Source organism: Nelumbo lutea, chromosome 4 (assembly GCF_056320005.1).
Source record: "Nelumbo lutea isolate HS-2025 chromosome 4, American lotus-T2T, whole genome shotgun sequence".
NCBI lineage: Eukaryota > Viridiplantae > Streptophyta > Magnoliopsida > Proteales > Nelumbonaceae > Nelumbo > Nelumbo lutea.
This window is the reverse complement of record NC_142687.1, coordinates 8,760,910-8,780,971: the sequence shown is the minus strand read 5'-3', so window position 1 is coordinate 8,780,971 and position 20,062 is coordinate 8,760,910. Positions and strand designations below refer to the sequence as shown.

The window sequence follows — 20,062 nt, the reverse complement described above, 5'->3', positions numbered from 1 at the left end:
CCAGCTTTGGTGCATTTCTTACATAGGGTGTAACTCAGGTTGGTTCAAGTTGGCATTTTACACTGCTTTGGGGTTTGGGCCTTCGAGACAGATCCATTCATATTTTCACAAAAGCCCAACTCAAGCCCAAGTTGCACCCCTAACATCGAAAGGGCTTTGACCACTTAAACTCCCTCTCCTGGTGAATTTCCTGATTGGTTACATCTCTTGTGATACTAGTCCATTGGTTAAGTCTTTCTAGAATTATCATAGTCAAATCCATAAACTATGTTTTAGGTCCTAGTTTTTTGACAAATAATAAGAAATATATGATTTTTTTTTATAATTCTTTTTATTTGAATAAGCACTTACAGTAAGTGGTAAATAAACATTTATTTGCATTTGGTGAAGATAATGTTTGAGGTTGTTTCGTAAAAAAGTGGGGCTTCTTTAAAAAAATGACTTCAAATTGGCGCTTTTTTAAATAATTCCTTCTTAAAACAAACAATGAGACGAATCGGTTCCTGATAATTTTGTATAATATCTAAAATACCCCAACTAGTGACGATTGGCGGTGAGGAACAATGAACGGCAGACCTGTCGTTTGGTCTCTTTCTTCTATGTCATTTGTTTCTCGCTTGTCCATTATTTCCGACTTCTTCCGGAGATTCCACGTCGCGAGAAACGACTCAAAGGATTTAACAATCGATGCCATGGAATTGCTGATGGTGGCCATCTTGGCCTACGTGTCGAGGCGGGCGGCAAGTGCAAGAAGTGAACTAGGGTTTCGTGTGAGATCAATGGAGAACTCCCGAAGAAGTAATAGAGGAATCGAAGAGAATACACTAGCTATCCTCGACTCCTCCGGATTTAAGGACGCCCGAGACGTTAATGATGATAGTACTCCTCTAACTCTTATTCTTCCACTTTTGGTTCCTATGCTTTCTTCTTATTCTTGTCTTTCTTTTTACTGGAAAACAGGATTGGCATTTCTTGATGCTGTTCGCGCTTCTTCGATCGTTCCAGAAATTGGAACTGCTCCAACCAGGTATGTAAATGTCGATCGTTTGTGTTTGTGTCTTGGTTTTCTACATTTCTGTCCCTGTGGCATCAAACTGTGATTTACGGGTTTTTCTTGTTGGACATTCATAACCATATATTTGTTCTTCTCGACTCTCTGTTTCTTTTGTTCGGGAAATACTTTAATATTGTTAATAGGAATAACAGTGTAACATATTGTTCATATTGAAATCCCTCAATGGTCATAGCACTGTCACTTGTGCAATTAAGAGGGTCGAGATATTTTCCTTCATTTTCCCATGGATTTGTCTGAGAAGCTTCTGTGTTATTTCTGGGCAACTAGGAGAAATTCTTATCATTCATTATTTTGATTTGTTTTGTCATCTTTCATTCAGCATTTCTTGAATTGCATCTTTCCATACATTCCAAACTGCTACTTTGGTTGTTCTCTTGTCAATGTAATTAATTGCTTTTGCAAAATTGGTGGAGCAGCAAAATGTTGAATGCAATATTTCAGATCCTCAAAGATGGAACGTCTCTAGAACTGATTATCGAAAGTTACCAGCTTCTAATTGAATTAGAAAAGGTAATTAATTATTCTTTTGTTGCCCTTTGTTTTTTAAGCTTAGCATTCAAAAGTTATTGACAATCATTTTCCTTTGGGTCTTTTTCTCTTCTTTTTTCTTGATGTAGAGACGAATCAATGAATCAATCACGATCGATTGATTAATCTGTTAGGTTAGGGTTTCGGTGAAATGCCAAATATTTATTATTATTTATTATTTATTATTGTTATTATTTGAGTCCACATGGCAATTCACGTTTGGGTCCATGTGGGTTCCCAGTTGAAATGTATAGTATAACATGTGAAAAGTATTGAATACATGTACGAGTTAAGTGAGGGTTAAAATTGTCATTTGTGTCAATATAAGCAATTATGGAGAAAGTAGTTTACCAAACATTTTCACCCCAATAAGTGCTTAAAAACATAATAAGTGATTTGAAAAGTGAGTTACCAAACAACCTTAAGTGGTTAAAATAAGTATTTCTAAGAAGTACTTGTAAAACAAGTACTTTTAACAAATACTTAATCATCAAACAGGGCCGAAAATGAGCAGTTAAGTGCTTATTTTTTAAATAAATAATTAAAAAAAAAAACAACCCAGGGGCTGCTTATTTTTAGCACTTCATGGCTATAATTGTAATTTCTGCATAGATAAGTTCTTATTGGTTTAGTGGCTCACCAATCACTGTAACCTAAATAAGTACTTAACAGTGTTGGTAGTGTTTTATATGTCTTGTTGCTTGGAATGTATGGATATATTGACTTCTTATTGAATCTACGACTACCTTGGCTTCTTACTTCACACGTCTATGGGTTTTCCCAAGAAGCTGGAGACAATCATAATTTACGGGAAAAAAAAAGAGTTACTTTTCTTATGTTTTTCATGATTTTGAATTTTTTTTTGACATTGAAAGACTTATATAATGAGTTGGTAGATTCTCTATCTGCTTGACCTGGGATCAAATACTGTTGCCACCAAGGGTTGGGGAATTAAGGGAATGGGGGACGGGCTACCCCTCCCCCCGGTTGTGTATCCCCATGGATCTAATATATTTTTAAGATTATATATTTCTGTAATTAACAATTACCTCCATCTGATGAGCATTCAACCCTGTTTAAACATGTCTAATAAACAAATTCATGATCACATCCTTTTGTTTCTGATAAGCATTGGAATTTCTACTTCATGTCCTTTTCAATAAAGGAGAGGAGCTGCTCTGTCTAACCCACCCTGTCCCTGGTTGGATGAAGGTTTTCTTGTTGATATATCACATCAAGTTCTCTCCTACGTGTGGTTTGGAGGGTTTTCCTCAAAGGAGGCCTTGCATGGTCTCATCAACCATCATTTGTCATCCCTTAGCATCAATAATCTGGTAAATTTGGCTTTTTCTTGTAAATAAAAAACACTATAATGCGATTGTTCTTTCTTCCTTCACAAATTGCAGAAGCCAGATTCCTATACATAACAACAAAAAAGTGTAGTAAATATTTTCCCCGTGCAAAATTTGGTCATGTCATTGTGCATGGATTTTTCATTCACTTGTCTGAATTGTCTATGGCGTGGGTTATATTCCAATACAATGAAAATATGTGCAAATCATCCTGTAAATTAAATGATCCTGTTACTTACAGCAGCTTGGAATTCTGATGGTACAAATCGTCAGTTCTCATGTCCGGTCTCTTCACAATCCCAATGAAAAGCATTGATAAGGAATTGAATCCAACTGAAATTAAGAGGCCATGCAAAAACAAGTTTAATCATGACCTTTCATTTTTCACCTTATAATAATTTCCTACATAAAATATGAAAGCAAAATTACGTCAAATTGCTGCCAGGAGTTAAACCTTACAGGCATAAATCCCTCCATAGTGTCAACAAATGATCCCTTCACAGCTAATGGTAATCCATGCTCCCAGCCTTGAAAGTAAATCACAGGACTTTGGCCCCTCTTACATCTTCACATTTCCATCATGTAGTGGAACAGTCATTTTCCTCCATTAGCCCTGCTGTTATATGTATACTGTCTGAAGCTTTTCTTTATATTTATAGTTGCATTGAGTTCAGTATGTTTTCTTTCCATTTTACCTTTATCAAGAAAGGAAACCAGTGATAAGAGTTTATTTTTCCAGCATCCGTGCAGCGCTAATATCATTGAGTTGCCTTTCTTTCTACAACTCCTTTCCATACAAGAAGCTTCATGTCAATCAAGCAGAAAGCAAGAGAATTTTTAATAAACCAATGACAATGCCTTGGTAGTAGGTGGCTGAAGATATGCAAAAACTTGATGGAGGAGAAAGCAGCGATGCATAAAATCCTGTCAACTGCAATTTCATGACTGAAAACAACTTCCGGCATTTCTGTGTTAAACAACGCACGACCAACCTAAGCAGGAAGTACCTTCTTCCGTTACCACTCAATTGGTAATAGTTGCATTACCATCGCCTTATCCCAATCACATGGAGTCGGCTACATGAATCTTGTTTTGCCATTCCGACCTGTTTAATTCCTAAATCAACTCCAAATTGAAAGTAGATTTTGAAATCTTAATCAAATAAGCTCTTCATAAAGCAGTTTTTGTTTCCTTGAATCCTCTCGATCTCACTAAGAATGATACTTAAAACCACTTTGGACATCATACCTCACACCCATGGTTTTTATTACCAGTAATCGCTACAAGAACATGCACCATTCTCAAAATGGTGGAAACGATGCATATCCCTCACAATGATGATCCGATTCACGATCTTTGAAATGAACTTGATTGCACTGTGACAGTCCCCACAGATCCTAAGGTTCTTTGTGATACGAATTGGAATCCCAGGATTTGTGTTGATGAGGCCAAATGCAATGGCCAGCTTCTCACTGTGGTATGAGAGTGCCACTTCTTTTGCTTCATCTTCAATATCATGAAGCACAAAATCTGTTAAAGGGACATAACCCAAATGTCTCATTGGAGCTGCCAACTCTTCTAGATAAGAATAAATTTTCTTCGATTGAGGATGCGACCTATCTCCTACCCCAAACTTGAAAACCTGGTTGTTAAACTCGATCAAACTAAAACCTTGGATCTTATTGGCTCCTCTTCCAGCCATCAGCTCTCTTACCCTCTCAACATCGACCCATCTTGACTTGGCAGCATAGGTGTTGGATAACAGAACATGATATCCTGCTTGAGTGGGGTCTAATTGGAAGATCTTATCCGCTACCCTCTCTCCTAAATCTAAATTACCATATATTCGACAAGCACCGAGCAGAGATCCCCATATGCTTGTATCAGGCTCAATTGGCATACTCTCTATGAGCGTTTCAGCTTCCAAGAGTTTTCCTGCACGACCAAGAAGATCTACCAGGCATGCATAATGGTTTAGCTTTGGGACAATCCCAAACTCGTTGCTCATTGATTTGAAGTACCTCTGCCCTTCTTCTAACAACCCCGAATGGCTGCAAGCAGAGAGCACACAAGTGAAGGTGACATGATTTGGCTTCACACCCTGTTCTACCATTTGACCAAAAAGATCAATCGCCTTCCTCCCATGCCCATGCATTCCATAGCTTGCAATCATCGCACTCCAGCAGACAACATCTTTCCCAAGCGTTTGATCGAACAAATGCCGGGACAACTCCAAGCTTCCACATTTGGCATACATATCCATGACGGCAGTTGCAACGAGGATATCGGACCCAAACCCCGTCTGTATGACATAACTATGAAACCACTCTCCCTTTCTAAGAGCTCCTAGATTAGCACAAGCCAGAAGAACGCTCAACAAACTAACGCGATTTGGTTTTACATCGGAATACCTCATGAGATCGAAGAACTGCAGAGTCTCGCCATTGTAGCCATTGTGGGCATACCCGGAAATCATGGAAGTCCATGAAACTAAATCTCTCACTGCCATCTTATCAAACACCAGGCGAGCAGCTTCAACGTCTCCACATTTCGAATACATATCCACCAAAGCGGCATCAACGAAAAGGTCATTACTGCAACCGCAGCAGATCAAATGTTGGTGTATCTGTTTCCCCGTCTGCAATGCGGATAATCCAGCACAAGATTTGAGAGCGAAAGGGAAAGCAAATTTGTCGGGCTTGACGCGCGCACCTATCATTTTGTTGTATAGTTTCAAGGCTTGGAGGAAGCGGCCCTCGGTGGCATATCCCCTAAGCAAAATATTCCACAAGTAGGTACATGGATCGAGTATCTTTCGGAACAGGAGATTTGCAGAGTCGATGCAGTTGAACGTGACATACAAAATGGCGGTTTTGGTCGATAGATGAGAATCATATTGCAGGCTGTGGACAATAATCTTGGCATGGACTAGCTTGAGACGGTTCAGGTGGGTGCATCCCTGCAAGAGAGAGGAGATTTGCAGAGCAGTCTTAGTATTTGATTTGGTATGAAGTATGTTGATTGAAATCGAAGGAGAGATGATGGAGGTGGGGAAGAGGCCAACATATGGAAAAAGGTTAGGGGGTGCAACGAGTCTTTCGAAAGGCTTAAGAAAATGGAGGGGGATTCTCATTCATGCTGAAATCTAGACTCTGTCTGTGTAACGCGGTCGGAGTCGGAGAGACAGATATAGAAATGGCCAAATAGATATAATAGTTGAGAATTGAGATGATCAGATCACCGATTCACTAGTAGTCGTGCATCACTCTAAGGTAGACTTGGTAAGGTTTCCCTACATTTTCCGGTTTCCCTTCCTTTCCCTATCTTCTCTGTCAAACCAAACACAGCTTAAATTGTAAAAGGCGCGAAATCAAGTCGGCGGCACTGCAGATTCTCCGTCCTACGTCTGGTATGGCCAAAACAAGAAGTCAAGAACCTCATTCACACAAAGACAGGAAGAAACGTCTTTCCCTATGGCTATGGGTCCACTGTCCACCCAAGAGAATATTGTAGATCAAATCAGAATCAGATGATCAAAGTATTTTGATGAGGAATTACTTTGACACCATCAGATTGGCATCAGATCATGCCAATCCTAAATGGGCCCTAGGCGGATTCTAGTAGGTAGTAGCTTTACTAGGGGTTTCACTTGAAGTTAAAACTTGGGGAGAATTACGGTTCAGCCTAGGATCAGAATTTTTAGGCTCAAATTACAATTGAGGTACAGACGTAGGTACCAGTTTGGAATTAATGTAAATTCACAGTCAAGCATTGATGTATAGAATGGGTGTACTTGAAATTTAGAAATTTGCATTGAATCTGTCAGATATATTTTTTGTAAAACTTCTGTTCTGATCAAATTGAGTGATTAGCTCAAATCAATATTCCAGGGCTACCCTGTAGCCCCATGAAGCGAACAAAAGAAAGGACCACAGCAAGAAAAGAATGACTTACGGACTAGTTAGGTAAACTCGGTAACAGTCTCCCCAATCCACTAATCCAAGTACTGTCCAAGGAAATAGATTGACACGCAAGTGGTTTGATTGAAATAGTAAAGAATGATAGAAGAAGAAACAGAAATATGAAAACCCAGACTCTCCTTAATGTAAAAATTATAAATATACATCCTTTCCTTTTGTTTAGTTTAGTTTCATCGAATAATTTTGCGGATTCAAAGAGATGGAGATGTTGCCGTTTGAGTCCTAATTAATCGAAGGAGTTAAGACATTTCTTTGTATATGTTTATGCAACGGAAGACAAGAAAGGTCCCGTTGGAGAACATTTAAACAAGTACTTATTTTAAGACATCAGACTACACACTAAATGGTTTTTAATTACTTATGAGTGTTTAGTTATCTTTGTGTCTTTGGGGGTCCTTGGCATTGTGGGTTCTGTTTTGAGGTGCTGGGGACCCTCTTGTATTTGTTATCTTCTTTCTTCTCCTCATGACGTTACCTTTTATAAGTTTTATTTTATTCCTAAAAAAGGTTTTATCAATTAATAACAATAAAAAGGAATATATATGGGAACAAAACGCAACAACAATAATACAATCAATAGAAGCGGTCAGTAAAGGTCTAAATTATTTTAAAGCATCTGGAAGTCAAGTCAAATAATACATATATATATATATATAAAATAACACTTGTTAATGATGAAGATGACGATTTGCTTGATGCATTTAAGCGCGCGGTATCTAAATCCCTTTTTAACACTAATGAAACTAGACGATCAGAAACAAGATGATGCACCCTGCTCCCAGGATGCTCAGAGTCACCCATCATACACGACTCGGCGTTGATGAAGTTTTGAAATCACTGCAGCAAACAGGTTCAGCTTGTGGAAAAACTGAAACACTGAAGAGGAAATTTGAAAGCCCCATGAGAAAATATTCCACAAGGGTATTAGATGTGATGGTTTTTATTGGCATTGATCCCGGGAAACTGGCCCAGGTTCAAGTCCAATGTGCAAGATCAGGAGATTCCTCTACTTTTGTTAATATGTCATGGATGATATAATTCTCTGCAAGTATTGTTAATACCATTATCACTGTGCTTGATAAGTTCTTTTGACACTTCTATGTCTGCATTGAAGAATTAAACCTGTGCAGCATTTACTTCTCATAAATTGGCAGCGAGGCTGAATAATAAGAATTAATTATTATCCCTTGATTTTATTTTCCATTCTGATGATATTACTCTATGCCAATTGTCATAAAAAAGATTTGAACACACCAACCATGATGATTTAATTTGATATGATCACACCACATTTTGTATCTTGTAATGTGGAGTATTGATTTTGATGCAAACATGAAACAAGACTTTATTATTCAGGATAGTACTGCAAATGGATGATAGGTAAACCGAATTTTGATTCGTTGATATTCGAAATAAAACTTAACTTTGCCTCTTCACAAGAGAGATAAAAATGATCAAATTAATCCTTAAAATTTATGATTAATACACAACACGAAATGGGAACTAAAGAGTAACAAAGGCAATTGATTCTAATAATGGATATTAAACAAGAAAAATATAAACTAGAGGCAAATCCCATGATTACCTTCACTTTTGCAAACAACTGAAGTCATTTCAAGCTCTTGAGGTTCTTGCTTATGCCATACTGATAGACGCAATAATGGTATATTCGATTGTAATCCCTGTTTTGAGCTAATCAACAAAGCTGAATCTTCATTTATCTTGAAGAAAAAGAAAGCCAAAAAAAATTTACAAACACCATTAAGATTTGAAACCTTCTATACAATACACAGATAATTGGGGTTTTTTCGTTGCATATTGTGTCATCAATATATTGTTAACTAAAAACAAATTGATCTGATGAAAAAAAAAAGAGAGAGAGAGAGAGAAAACTCGAAGAAACAGATTTCTAATTTTGTTTTGACAATAAAATTGATTCCTAGATTGGCTCTTACAGCATGGTATGGCTTCTCTTCCCTCTAACAAGATCAGGAGACCTTAACAGTTAACAGTCAGCAAGCAGAATAGAAGTGAAATAATTAGGTGATGGTAATTAGAGAAGATGATCAGAAAAGCAAGTCCAACAATCCAACCCAATCCAACTGATCAACTACAGAATCAATTGCCTGGACGATTCTCAGGATTGAAAATACTGATTGTAATCATGAATGATTGTAGTGTAATGAGGTTATAGTGGTAAATGTGCAAGTATGTGATGGGAACCTAAATTTAGAGAAAGAAGAATACAGATTTAGAAAAATAAAATAAAGCAAGTTTGACAACAGTAACCGGTAACCATCAATACAATACAGATCCGCTTTACATTCGCCCATCTCTCTATAATGGTGGTCCTAATGGCTGTCGGTTCAACCATGAATAAAATGAAGATGGATATATAACATATAAAATAAGGTGGAAATGATCCAAAATGGAGTCATGTATCTGCTTGCAGTTGCCAGAGACTACAGATTAAGTTAGGACAATGTAGAGTTCAAATCAGCCCCCACGAGATTGTCTTCCACAACGTCTCACAGTGCATCTCCACCAGAGAGCATCTCCCGATGATGAAATCATCATTTTTAAGATTATCACCGGGAAATATTCTCAATACACGGTGGTAATATGTTGTGGGACATTGTAGGGGCAATCTTGTGTGGGGGGGTTGATTTGGTCTCGACAATGTGGTGTTTGGCGATTAAAACTTTGAATGTTTGCATAATACAGCCCAGGCTGTTTGTTTTCTCCCCAAGTATGACACTTAATCAACCCCAAACGTTCAACTAACCCTAACGTTAAAAGCTCATTCTGCTTTTTCATTTTTCATTATGTTAATAAAATATAAAATATTTATTTTTGTCAAAGAAAACCATTGCATCGTAATAATGATTTTCAGTTTTTCACTCCCCCAAAACCATTCCCGCCCATCCCTCTCAAGTCTCATCTCCACCGATTCCATCATTGTTAACTGCACCGATGAGAAAGACTTCTAAAGTGACTTGGTAAACAGTAAAGTATCCCACCGGTGAGAACAATCTCTCAAACTGCAGATCAAAGAGAGGACTAGCAGATGCCTTCAACGGTGCATAGTATCACACCTCTGAGAACAATGGTGAAAGATCTCCCAAACTGTCGACCAGAGAGAGAACTACTTTAATGGTATTAAACGATTGATCTAGTCTGGCACCTTCAGTAACATTAATTAAACGATTGCCCAAAGTGATTGAAGTGAAGAACCTTTGTATTTGACAATAGAAACAAACTCCACCAACAGCTTGCAGCAATGGCGTCGTCTTCGGCTACTGTTCTTGACCCTGACATGAACCCACGTCTGGGTTGCTTTGCCCTTGCTGAACTCTTGACTCGGAATGAGCATGGCCATCATGTGGTTTCCAATCCAAAGAGATTGGTTCGTGGGATCTTTGGATACATGGCATCGGAGCATATAGAATCTGGTGAAGCAAATACCTCGGCCGATGTGTATAGCTTTGGCATGGTGATGTTTGAAGTTGACTGAACGGATTGTAATCAACTTCCGGTGGCCTGAGGTACTACTGGTGAAGAAGGTTTGCGAATTCCAGGCACGGAAGAGGCCATTAATGGAACTGGTGGATTGGAGGTTGGTTGGTTGGAGAATATGATCACACGGGGTTGAGATTTGAGAGGGAGAGAAGAGGGATGGACGGGAATGGTTTTGGGGGAGTGAAAAACTGAAAATCGTCGTCATGAATTTATGATGCAAAGGGTTTTCTGAAAAAAAATATATTTTTTTTTATTTTTTGTTTTTTATTAACAAAACGAAAAAGCAAATTGAGCTTTTAACACTGTCACAGACTCACAGAGGTTAATTAAACGTTTAGAGTTGATTATATATCATACTTAGGGAGAAAGTTTTATGCAAACTGCCAAGGTTTTCCCGCCTAAATATAGGTGGACGAGCATGGTTAGGAATTAGGATGGTGGGGTTAAAGTCTGGTTGCAACTGCTTTATTATCCTTTAGATGACTGTAGCAATAGCCCTTGTTTTAATTATGGTTTTGTGTCCGTTGCAATGTATGTAAAATTTGCATATTGATATTTTTAGCTAACTAAAATTTATATTTTTTTATATTTTGTTCTGATAAATTCATAAAAAACTTATATAATCATTCATTATAATGTTAAAAAGTCAAAATATTAAGGCCCCATTTGGTTTGTAGGAATAGGGCTTTGGAATTGGAATCTTAATGGACTATTCCCATTCCAACTGTTTGGTTGGGTGAAATCAGTTTTTCGTTTCCATCCTTCTGTTATAGCATTCCCCCATTTGAAAGAATGACCATTCCCTTTCCCTTTCTTGGAAATAAAATCTCATTCCCGTTGATTTTATTTCTCATTCTCAATCTTTTCTAAATTAAATAGACTATGAGAATATATCATTTCAATTCCGATTCTAATTCTAATTTCAATTATGAATCAAATGCACCCTAAAATTCTTAATACAATCCAAATAAACAGAACATGCCATATTGATACTTAAAAGTTAAAACCTTGCTTCAACTTGCAATAAATCACTTTTCCAATAAACCTATTGGTTAATATAATAAATACTGCGGATCCCAATTGAGGACATCCGTGTTGAATGTTGACAAAGAATTGGCACCAAAACGACTTGGGCGCTGTATATGGTGTTACAGGTATTATCATTGCTTTCTCAGCCAGAAATTTAAGTAGTGTGTTTTGGGTTCTCATCCTGGTTTTGCACTGACGCTAGTTCCTTTCTTTCAACTAGTAATACCATTTTTCTTTGCTCTTGGTGCAGGTGGACAGTTCTCTAACGACTTGAACTTGCTTCCTGAATGTGGAGCCCACGGATGGCAGTAATCTATAATTCACTATCTCTATTCTAACATAGTAAAACCAGTGGTTGATGAGCACCTAATCAAAGACGGTGAGTTCGAATTTCCTCTATATAATGGCTTGATTGGTGGTGATGGGGCTTCAGATAATGTTCCCATCATCAATTTCTTTGGTTGTTCTTACCCCTCCGTTAAAAAATGGAGGTCAATGCGGGTAGCATGGTTGAGCACATTCTCCTAAAGGCGCTTTAAGAAATGGGTTCCAAGTGGATTGACCTGAACAAAAGTTGCAGTTTGCTGGGAGTTTTATCATATCATCGTCATCGAGGCTGTTTTTTTTCAATTATGGGCATTTTTCTTTTTGGATTTTGAGAGAGAAAATTGGTGAATGGGATTTTGATTCCTATTGACTAAGATACCCATGTTTTGTTATTTGGATTTATGTGGGGTTCATAGAAAATTTATTTTCCTTGAGTATCACTTACTCAAGTAAATGATACCCATCTCCTAAGTGGGTAAGTAACTTTTCTACCTACGAGGAAGAAGTTGCGATAATTGGATGTGATAAAATTGTTCTTTTAATAATGGATTTTTATGGCTAAAATGGTTATTTTCTTATTTACCTAAGAAATAAAAGAACATGGGTAAATGTAATTACCTAGGTAAATAACTTCCCAAAAAAATGAACAAGACCTATATGGGATCAATTATATGAATTTTATTTCACCATTCCATTCTGTTTAGTGCCACATCCATTGTTACATTATTGGTACTTAAATCACTTCTTACTACTATTCATGTTATTTTGGTCTACCCTTAAATCTTCAAGACCTTTCAACTCAATGTTCAAAGTATTAATATTCTTGACACACAAAATTTGTGTTTAGAGAGTTTTAGCTAACCAAAAGTTGTACTTATTTTATATTTTGCTGATAAATTGATAGGAGACATATCTAATTATACATTATAATGTTTAAAAGTATAAATATTTAAATTCTTGATAAATAGCATTTCAATAACCAAAAAGATGTGGAGCCTATCATATCAATGCTTGGAACCTTGCTTCAACTCTCAACAAATTACTTTTTTCTTACATGTCATTGATGGCTTCTTTGCATGTTATGAAACCATCCAAATCTACTTTCTCTAGTTTTATGGAGCTATTCTCAGATTCCTTTTAGTGACTTCATTTCTTATATTTCTTTTCTAATTTTTTCACTCATCAATCTTAATTAGCTAACTTAATACATACATTTACTTGCACGAGAGTCCTTAAATCTTTTAAAGCATCTCAAATCACCTTAAATTGTTATTTGGTGCTTTACTTCCTCAGCGTAATATGATAAATAACCCTTCACCATCCTCCTATGCTTATATACATAAGTGGGTTGGATTAAGTTGGGTCGGCCAAGCCTAATCCGGACCCGCCCATATTTATACCGGGTTTCTATTTTCCAACCCTAAGCCTAATATCCTATCATTCAATTCAATCCAATTCCCAAGTTGCAAACCTCACAACCCTTACCCAGTTACCCCAACATGTCCGACCCGGACCCCGAGATCCTCAACACACTCGTGAAGCCAATAAGAAGGACGGACAGCATTGTATTTTAATACTTATCTCCATGCATACATATGGTCCACATGTAGCAACACTATTGGATCAACAGCGAGATGGATCGATCTTCCTGCAGATGAAAGGATATCCATTTGGTTATAGCGCAGATGGAGTCAACGCAGATCACATCAGACATCACATCTGCTGCTTCAGTAAGGATTAAGGAAGGTCTCGGATCCGACACGGGAAACCCAACTATCAACCAAAAATGAAAATTAACTTTTTTTTTTTTTTGAATTATAAGACAACCAGCAACTTGTCCTTGTCAAGGTCGCAACTCACAAGAAAGAAAGAAGACATGATATTTATTAGCGATCAATGATCAAACCGTCGCTACCTGCCATCGTATCGTAATGGTTATAGACCTTCTGGTGGTGGTAGGGACTAGGGAGAGTGTCCACTTTCCTCCGTATGTATTGTGAAATGGCCAATGGCCATTGGCCGGTGTCACTGCTTTTGAGTTTTGGCTTCAAATTTCAAAGCTCATTCATTTACTTTAATGAATTGTGATTGTGAATTGTGGTTGTGAAGCGATCCTTTCTATGTATGTGCGTGCTCAGGCGGCCCAGCGCGTTAATCGCCATCAGCTGGTCAGCTCAGTCCAGTGGTGGTTGAGCATGGAAAAATGGCTAAAATACAGATCAGAAGCAAGGAAAAGTGGAAAAGGAAAAGAGAAGAGAGAGATGCTGACTGCCGACTGTCGAGAGGGCGAGAGGGAAGAAAGAAAATAACTAAGTCATCCCAATTTTCCCACTTCCCAAACTTCTTGTCTTCTTCTCCCGATCGAATAAAGGACGTCCACCACCACTTAACAGTAGGATTTATTGATTGGAAGGAAAATAAAAAAAAGGATAAAGGGACAAAGAAATGGATGACCTTGGTTGAAAAATATTTCTATTACTTGTATTATTTTCTTTTGTCATAAAAATAAAAGGAAAAATTTCTGGTTAGTGAATGGAATCCTCTCCAGATGTTCACGCTCGTTAACGGAAAGAGACACAAATGAGAAGGGCATCCAGTGAGAGGATACAGTGATTCTCGTTTAAGGAGAGAGGCCCCATCTCTATAACTCTCTCTCTCTCTCTCTCTCTCTCTCTCTCAGGAAAATGGGGTTCTTGCAAGCTCGAAGTGGGTGGCCTGTTCGTCAGACTCGAAACCGATATTAATAAAGAAAAAATAAAAGGTATTAGCTATTCAGTCATTCATTTATATATTGTGGTAATAATTTTGTTCATGATTTGAGCCTTTCTTATTTCCATTCTAGTTGGTCGAGGCCTGATAAGGCTCGCCGTTCTGCAATTAGGGTTTCAGATATAGGATTTTCGAGTAAATTCCTAGAATTTTTAGTTGTTTTGCTGTTACTGCAACTGTGATGGTGTATGGAGTTATAAGGCTTTTGTGTTGCTTTAGCTGGAGACTGGAGTGGAGGAAAGGGAGAGTCCATCTACTTGTTAATAGTTTAAGAGCGAGGTTGCGGTCGGAGCAGATGCCGTTGAACATCATTCATTACGCCGATGGACTACCCCGGATTATATTGACGGAGCCCGGCGGATCATCAGCTGAGGTCCCCCTCTCCATCTCTTTTATCTAATTTAATTAATTAATTAACAAACTAATTAGTTAAATCGTCTTAGTTGATGGGAATAAAACGTTCTGATTGGTAGGTAGTATTTACTTCAAGCTACTCCTTGTTTCATTTCTTGAAACCAGATGACAAACACTTCACAATATCTAGATCTCTAGATGCTATCTATTCGCAGACGCATCAGAAATCCTTCTATTTATTTATTTATTTATTTTCATGAACTGTACGCATCAGAAACTATTTGAACATTACCTTCCTACAACTTCCTAATTTTAGGATTTCCATTGTGAGGCTTATATTGTAAACGGCCCCAATAATATTTATTTAATATCAAAGTGGACTCTGATGACCCACCTTAAGATCTTAGTTGCATTAAGTGGGTGTTGAAGGAGACAGATCACCTGGGTGCTGATTAATTGAAATCACTCGTTACACATAACAAATTTCATATTCTGTGTACTGCATCTAGTTACCCCAAAAAGAAATTAGGCTTATCCTTATTTTCTTACCAATTCAACTTAATCCTGGAGTTTTATGGGTTAATACCTATATATAGAAATTTTCCTTTTGAATGTTCATTTTGGCACATCATAAATGAGGTGCATCCCCTGTAAAAAGACACAGAATATCCTTGTTTTGTAAGGACAAAATTTGAAAATATAGAGATTCTTTTGGTCGTTTAGAACATGTACTTTTGATTAATCTCAAACATAGGATGTGCCCAAATCAATGCCTTTCCTTTTTCATATGTTTAAAAACATATTCAGATCATTCTAAAAACATATTCAGATTTTGGAGATATGATTTGTTTTGGTGAAATCCTCAATATTTGTCTATTTGGTTCTCATCTAGTTTAACTCAAAATGACTGTAGGTGCTCTTGTATGGTGGGCAAGTTGTGTCTTGGAAGAATGAACGTAGAGAAGAATTACTTTTTATAAGCAGCAAGGTAAACTCATTCTGATGAAACATCTCGAATTTCATTTCTTAAATTTTCTTTTTCAATTATTATTCAACTATACTGGAGGACTAGGATGGATTGGCTTAAACAATGCCGCAAGCATGGAAATGTAAATTAGGATAAAATGTTTTTGAACCAAAACTTTCTAGAGGATTAAAGTAGGTTTGGTTTGGTTTGGTTTGGTCAGTGTTTTAAAATGTTATAGAATCCCATCATGTTTTTCTGGTGTATATTTTTTTTTAAGAAAATCAGGATAAAATGTTCATCATCTATGTTCCTGGCTAGGTTTGGTTAAACCCTAATTGGATATTTACAAACATTAGAATCATTGAGGAAAATTATTTGGCCCAGATGGTTTGACCAGCTTTCCCTGTGTTTCCTGCAATGGTTCTCTGGAAACATAAATGTAGCTCTGAAATCTCTATTTTGAGTTTGAATATTTTTGGGACTCTCAGAGCAAATACTTTGTGCAAAATAAATAGATAAAAATAAAAACTGAAAGGTTAGGTCTTTATCCAGTTCACCCCTCCCAAGACCCCAGCTTGCACCAAATAAGTGTTTCTTTGATGGTAAAATATGATTAAGAAAAGTGGTGGGTATGATTTATGCACTTTGGGATATTTAACAAAGGTATAATTGTAGTGAACATCTTGGACGACATGGAACCCTGTTTGGACAAAGAATTAGGATTTTACCTTTAAAGGATATCCTGTAGCATGCATCTACAAGGTTGTATCTTTTTTTCTTGCTATCAAAGCATTAAAGCAGTTCCCAATATCTGCCAACTTATTAGCCAGTCAATTTTTTTTTCTCATCAAGATGAGTAGGATTCTTAAATAGGAGGATCCCTGAAATGATACAAAAATCCCTGTTTAGGATACTTCTTGAGCAAAAAGTAGTTGGCATGCTTACAATTCAAATTTTGTTATCTTTTTCCCTTTTCAATCTTCTGAATGTCTTTTCTTTATCTCATTTAGTTCTGTCTTTTCATTCAAATCTATTATATATTATTTTGTACATTAGTTGGGCATGTGCAGACATCCCATATGTGTCTCTCAGAGTAGTTTTGGGGCACTTCACAATGCATCAAACTCTGACTGGGGTGTCTATGTTCAAGTTTTAGTGTGAAACTTTACACAGGTTGCATATCTTTTATATACTATTTTTGATTTAGAAGAGCATTGTGCTTCTAAATCCTATTAAATATGGTGGGTTCTTCTGTTCCACAGGCTTCTTGGAAACCACCTAGAGCCATTAGGGGAGGAATACCCGTTTGCTTTCCCCAGGTTGGTTAAGCGGATTGCCAGGGACCTATTCAGCTTTCTTTCTGTGTCTGGACATGCTTCATTTCCAACTTTCCGTTTGCAGTTTGGTAATTTGGGATCACTAGAGCAACATGGATTTGCAAGGAACAGATTGTGGTCATTAGATAGCTGCCCATCACCACTTCCTCCGGCTAACAACCAGTCAACTGTGGATCTCATCTTGAAGTCAACAGAGGAGGATCATAAGATGTGGCCACGGAGGTAAACCATTGGCAGCTCGGTTTAGTTAGACAATGATAATATGGCGAATATACCAGCATTTGTTCAAGCCCCTAGCCATTTTTTCTACTTGAATTCATGCAGTTTTGAATTGCGGTTACGTATTTCACTTGGTGCTGGCAAGCTGACTTTGATCCCTCGGGTGAGGAATACTGATAACAAGGTCTTCTCATTTACGTTTGCTCTGCGTAATTACCTATGTGTATCAGATATCAGGTTTGCCCTTAATCCAGAACTGTTTCTCATTCTGTGATGAATGGTTGAACTTTGTTCGTTCTGTTATTCTTTTCTTTTCTTCTTCTTTTGGCTGCAAGTTAAGATGTTTACATGACTTGAAGTTTTTTTCTTCACCTCTTTTCCTATTTCATCCATTCCTCTTCCAAGCTCTATAGTTGGGTTGGTTGAGTTCTCTTATTAGGAGCTTAGTGTAGAGTATATTCACTGTTGTCTTTTTTAGAGCAGTTGCATGATGCAGTTTGATTTGCAGTGAAGTGCGTGTTGAGGGCTTGGAGACGCTTGATTACTTTGATAATCTAATGCAGAAAGAGAGATTCACAGAGCAGGCAGATGCAATTACTTTTGATGGAGAGGTACTACTGTCCTGCCTTTCTTTGCCATTTCCATGCATGTGTTTTGATGTGGAGATTAGACAAGCTGAGAGTATAGCAATATGCTCCCATCTTAGGAGAGGATGATTCATCTCTCTCTAGCCCGCTTGAATGAAGGAAAGCAAGTCATCTTTGAGTGGTGCAAAGAATGGAACCAATACACCAGCAATATAGTAAAGTGATTCTGGGTATACAATGACTTGAATCTATTTTGCCTGTCACAGTTTTGAGTTGTAACTTTCTTGAACAGGTGGATCGTGTGTATTTGAGCACACCAACAAAGATTGCCATCATAGACCATGAGAAGAAAAGAACCCTTGTACTCAGGAAAGAAGGCCTGCCAGATGCAGGTTTGCTTTGATATCCCTTTAAACTTGATTGCCTTGTGCAGTTTTATCTGATAAACCTCAGAAAACAAAATTCTTCCATGTGGACAAAATCTACATTCAACAATTTGATATTTTGACATGTTATATTGCATGGTCTGTAGTTGTATGGAACCCATGGGACAAGAAGGCCAAGGTTCTACCAGATTTTGGGGATGAAGATTACATGACCATGTTGTGTGTGGATTCAGCTGCAATTGAGAACAAAATTGTCCTTAAACCGTTTGAAGAATGGAAGGGCCGCCAAGAGCTTTCGGTCGTATCATCAAGTTACTGCAGTGGGCAGTTGGATCCTCAGAAGGTACTTTATGGCTTTAGTTGACCCTAGGATGTGTGGTAAATGGAGGCTTACCTGTATGATATAGGACTATTTTCTTCTTTGATGTGCTATATTTATATGCACCACTTTTCTGTGTTTTGTTTTAGTTGCGGTGGTTAGGAACTTAGGGGTTCCTGAAGGTGAGTGTAGATGACCAAAGCACTTGCTTTTTAATATTTGACATAGTAACCTACCTGCCTTTGTTTAGTTTTGTGAAGGTTACAAAGGCATTGAAATCTTGTATGCATATGGTGCAGTGCCAATAGTCATGGGTTAATCTGTTTTTGTAGTACATTGAAGCCCTAATCCTGATTATAGAGTTGATATTCATGGAGTCACCATGTTTATTGGTTCGAAATGACATTGTCGTCGCCCACCACTAGGGCTTCCTGAGTACACATTCGCATTCAAGTTTTTCTCTCAACAAGATGCACTTCCATTGTTTTCGGTCTAATGTTGAAGACAACAAGAAATAAATCCCGGTTAAATAATAAATGCATGAGAACGTTGATATGAACGTAATTTTCAGGCAACGGAAAATTGTAAGGAAATTCTGCAAGTTTCATAATTAATGATCATCAAGCTGCCAGATGCAGGTTTGCTTTGGCCTCGTTGAAGGGCTCCAAAGTTTATGTTGATCTAATGATGTAGGTTTTGCATAGAAAATTAGCAACCTTTTTCTTTTGTTTTTGGTTGATAAGATTTTCTGAAGTGGGAAACTACAATCTCCTTGCACGGTTTACCAGTGCACTGCAGCTTGATGCTTTTGATTTTTGACGACGATGGAAGACCAGTTGATAGCTTGATGATATATCGTCTGTCGCTTAGTCCATGGCCCCAATTATCAAAACTACATGATAGCTTGATATCCTCCGGCTCCGGCTCCGGCTCCGGCCTCCTCTTTCACTAACCCGGAAAAATCTGAAACCGGATATAGGTTAGGAGGAGACATTCTGGGCGCAACAGCAACAACATTTGGCTTGCCATCATAAATTCATAATAATAATAATAAACGTAATGGAGCAACGGCAACAGAGGACAAAATATTCCACGGCCCACGGGAAATGACGATGATCCTTTTTTTTTTTTTTTTGTGAGATGAAATATTGAAATTAGATGTGGAACATCAACTTCAAGAGTGTTGATAATTACATAGTGAGAGTACTTAATAAAGTGTCTACCTTTCTTCTAAAGCTTTTACAAATAGAACAGTCTTGTGACACCTAAAAACAACACTCAAGCAACAAGAAACTGCATGGCAGTGCAGGACGT

The 20,062-nt window shown here is 37.6% G+C and overlaps 2 protein-coding genes, 1 long non-coding RNA gene and 1 pseudogene across 8 annotated transcripts; 2 read left to right on the top strand and 2 right to left on the bottom strand.

The window, feature by feature from the left end:
* The first annotated feature begins 488 nt into the window (after nt 1-488).
* Nucleotides 489-6,792, top strand: LOC148853762 (uncharacterized). Of its 5 annotated transcripts, none has more exons than XM_088985113.1 (4): nt 489-879; nt 961-1,027; nt 1,492-1,585; nt 3,695-6,792. In XM_088985113.1, the coding sequence occupies exons 1-4, from the start codon at nt 564-566 to the stop codon at nt 3,794-3,796; spliced, it is 579 nt and encodes a 192-aa protein (XP_088841239.1). In that variant the 5' UTR covers nt 489-563; the 3' UTR covers nt 3,797-6,792. The 5 variants fall into 5 exon arrangements, with proteins under 5 accessions (XP_088841239.1, XP_088841238.1, XP_088841243.1 ...); XM_088985112.1 differs by lacking the exon at nt 3,695-6,792 and adding an exon at nt 2,816-3,103; XM_088985117.1 differs by lacking the exon at nt 3,695-6,792 and adding an exon at nt 2,769-3,103.
* LOC148853764 (uncharacterized) lies at nt 2,883-3,494 on the bottom strand. The gene is made up of 3 exons (XR_016113031.1): nt 3,415-3,494; nt 3,195-3,288; nt 2,883-3,020 (listed from the first exon to the last, which is right to left on the bottom strand). It is a non-coding gene; the product is annotated as an uncharacterized LOC148853764 (long non-coding RNA).
* Nucleotides 4,099-6,088, bottom strand: LOC148853763 (pentatricopeptide repeat-containing protein At2g01510, mitochondrial pseudogene; annotated as a pseudogene). The gene has a single exon (XR_016113030.1). The product of XR_016113030.1 is annotated as a pentatricopeptide repeat-containing protein At2g01510, mitochondrial pseudogene (transcript).
* A 6,864-nt stretch (nt 6,793-13,656) lies between the features above and the next one.
* Nucleotides 13,657-19,132, top strand: LOC148853761 (putative glucose-6-phosphate 1-epimerase). Its single transcript, XM_088985111.1, has 9 exons — nt 13,657-14,571; nt 14,799-14,952; nt 15,847-15,921; nt 17,163-17,219; nt 17,302-17,459; nt 17,562-17,693; nt 17,965-18,067; nt 18,336-18,435; nt 18,576-19,132. The coding sequence occupies exons 2-9, from the start codon at nt 14,875-14,877 to the stop codon at nt 18,791-18,793; spliced, it is 921 nt and encodes a 306-aa protein (XP_088841237.1). The 5' UTR covers nt 13,657-14,571; nt 14,799-14,874; the 3' UTR covers nt 18,794-19,132.
* The last annotated feature ends 930 nt before the right edge of the window (nt 19,133-20,062 follow it).

Bases quoted from the DNA above. Each gene is read 5' to 3' on its own strand.
- LOC148853762 (XM_088985112.1), top strand. From the start codon at position 564: ATGAACGGCAGACCTGTCGTTTGGTCTCTTTCTTCTATGTCATTTGTT. The intron at 880-960 runs GTACTCCTCTAA...ACTGGAAAACAG, and splicing joins CCGAGACGTTAATGATGATA to GATTGGCATTTCTTGATGCT. The intron at 1,586-2,815 runs GTAATTAATTAT...GGTTGGATGAAG, and splicing joins TTCTAATTGAATTAGAAAAG to GTTTTCTTGTTGATATATCA.
- LOC148853761 (XM_088985111.1), top strand. From the start codon at position 14,875: ATGCCGTTGAACATCATTCATTACGCCGATGGACTACCCCGGATTATA. The intron at 14,953-15,846 runs GTCCCCCTCTCC...AAATGACTGTAG, and splicing joins CCGGCGGATCATCAGCTGAG to GTGCTCTTGTATGGTGGGCA. The intron at 17,220-17,301 runs GTTGGTTAAGCG...TTCCGTTTGCAG, and splicing joins TACCCGTTTGCTTTCCCCAG to TTTGGTAATTTGGGATCACT.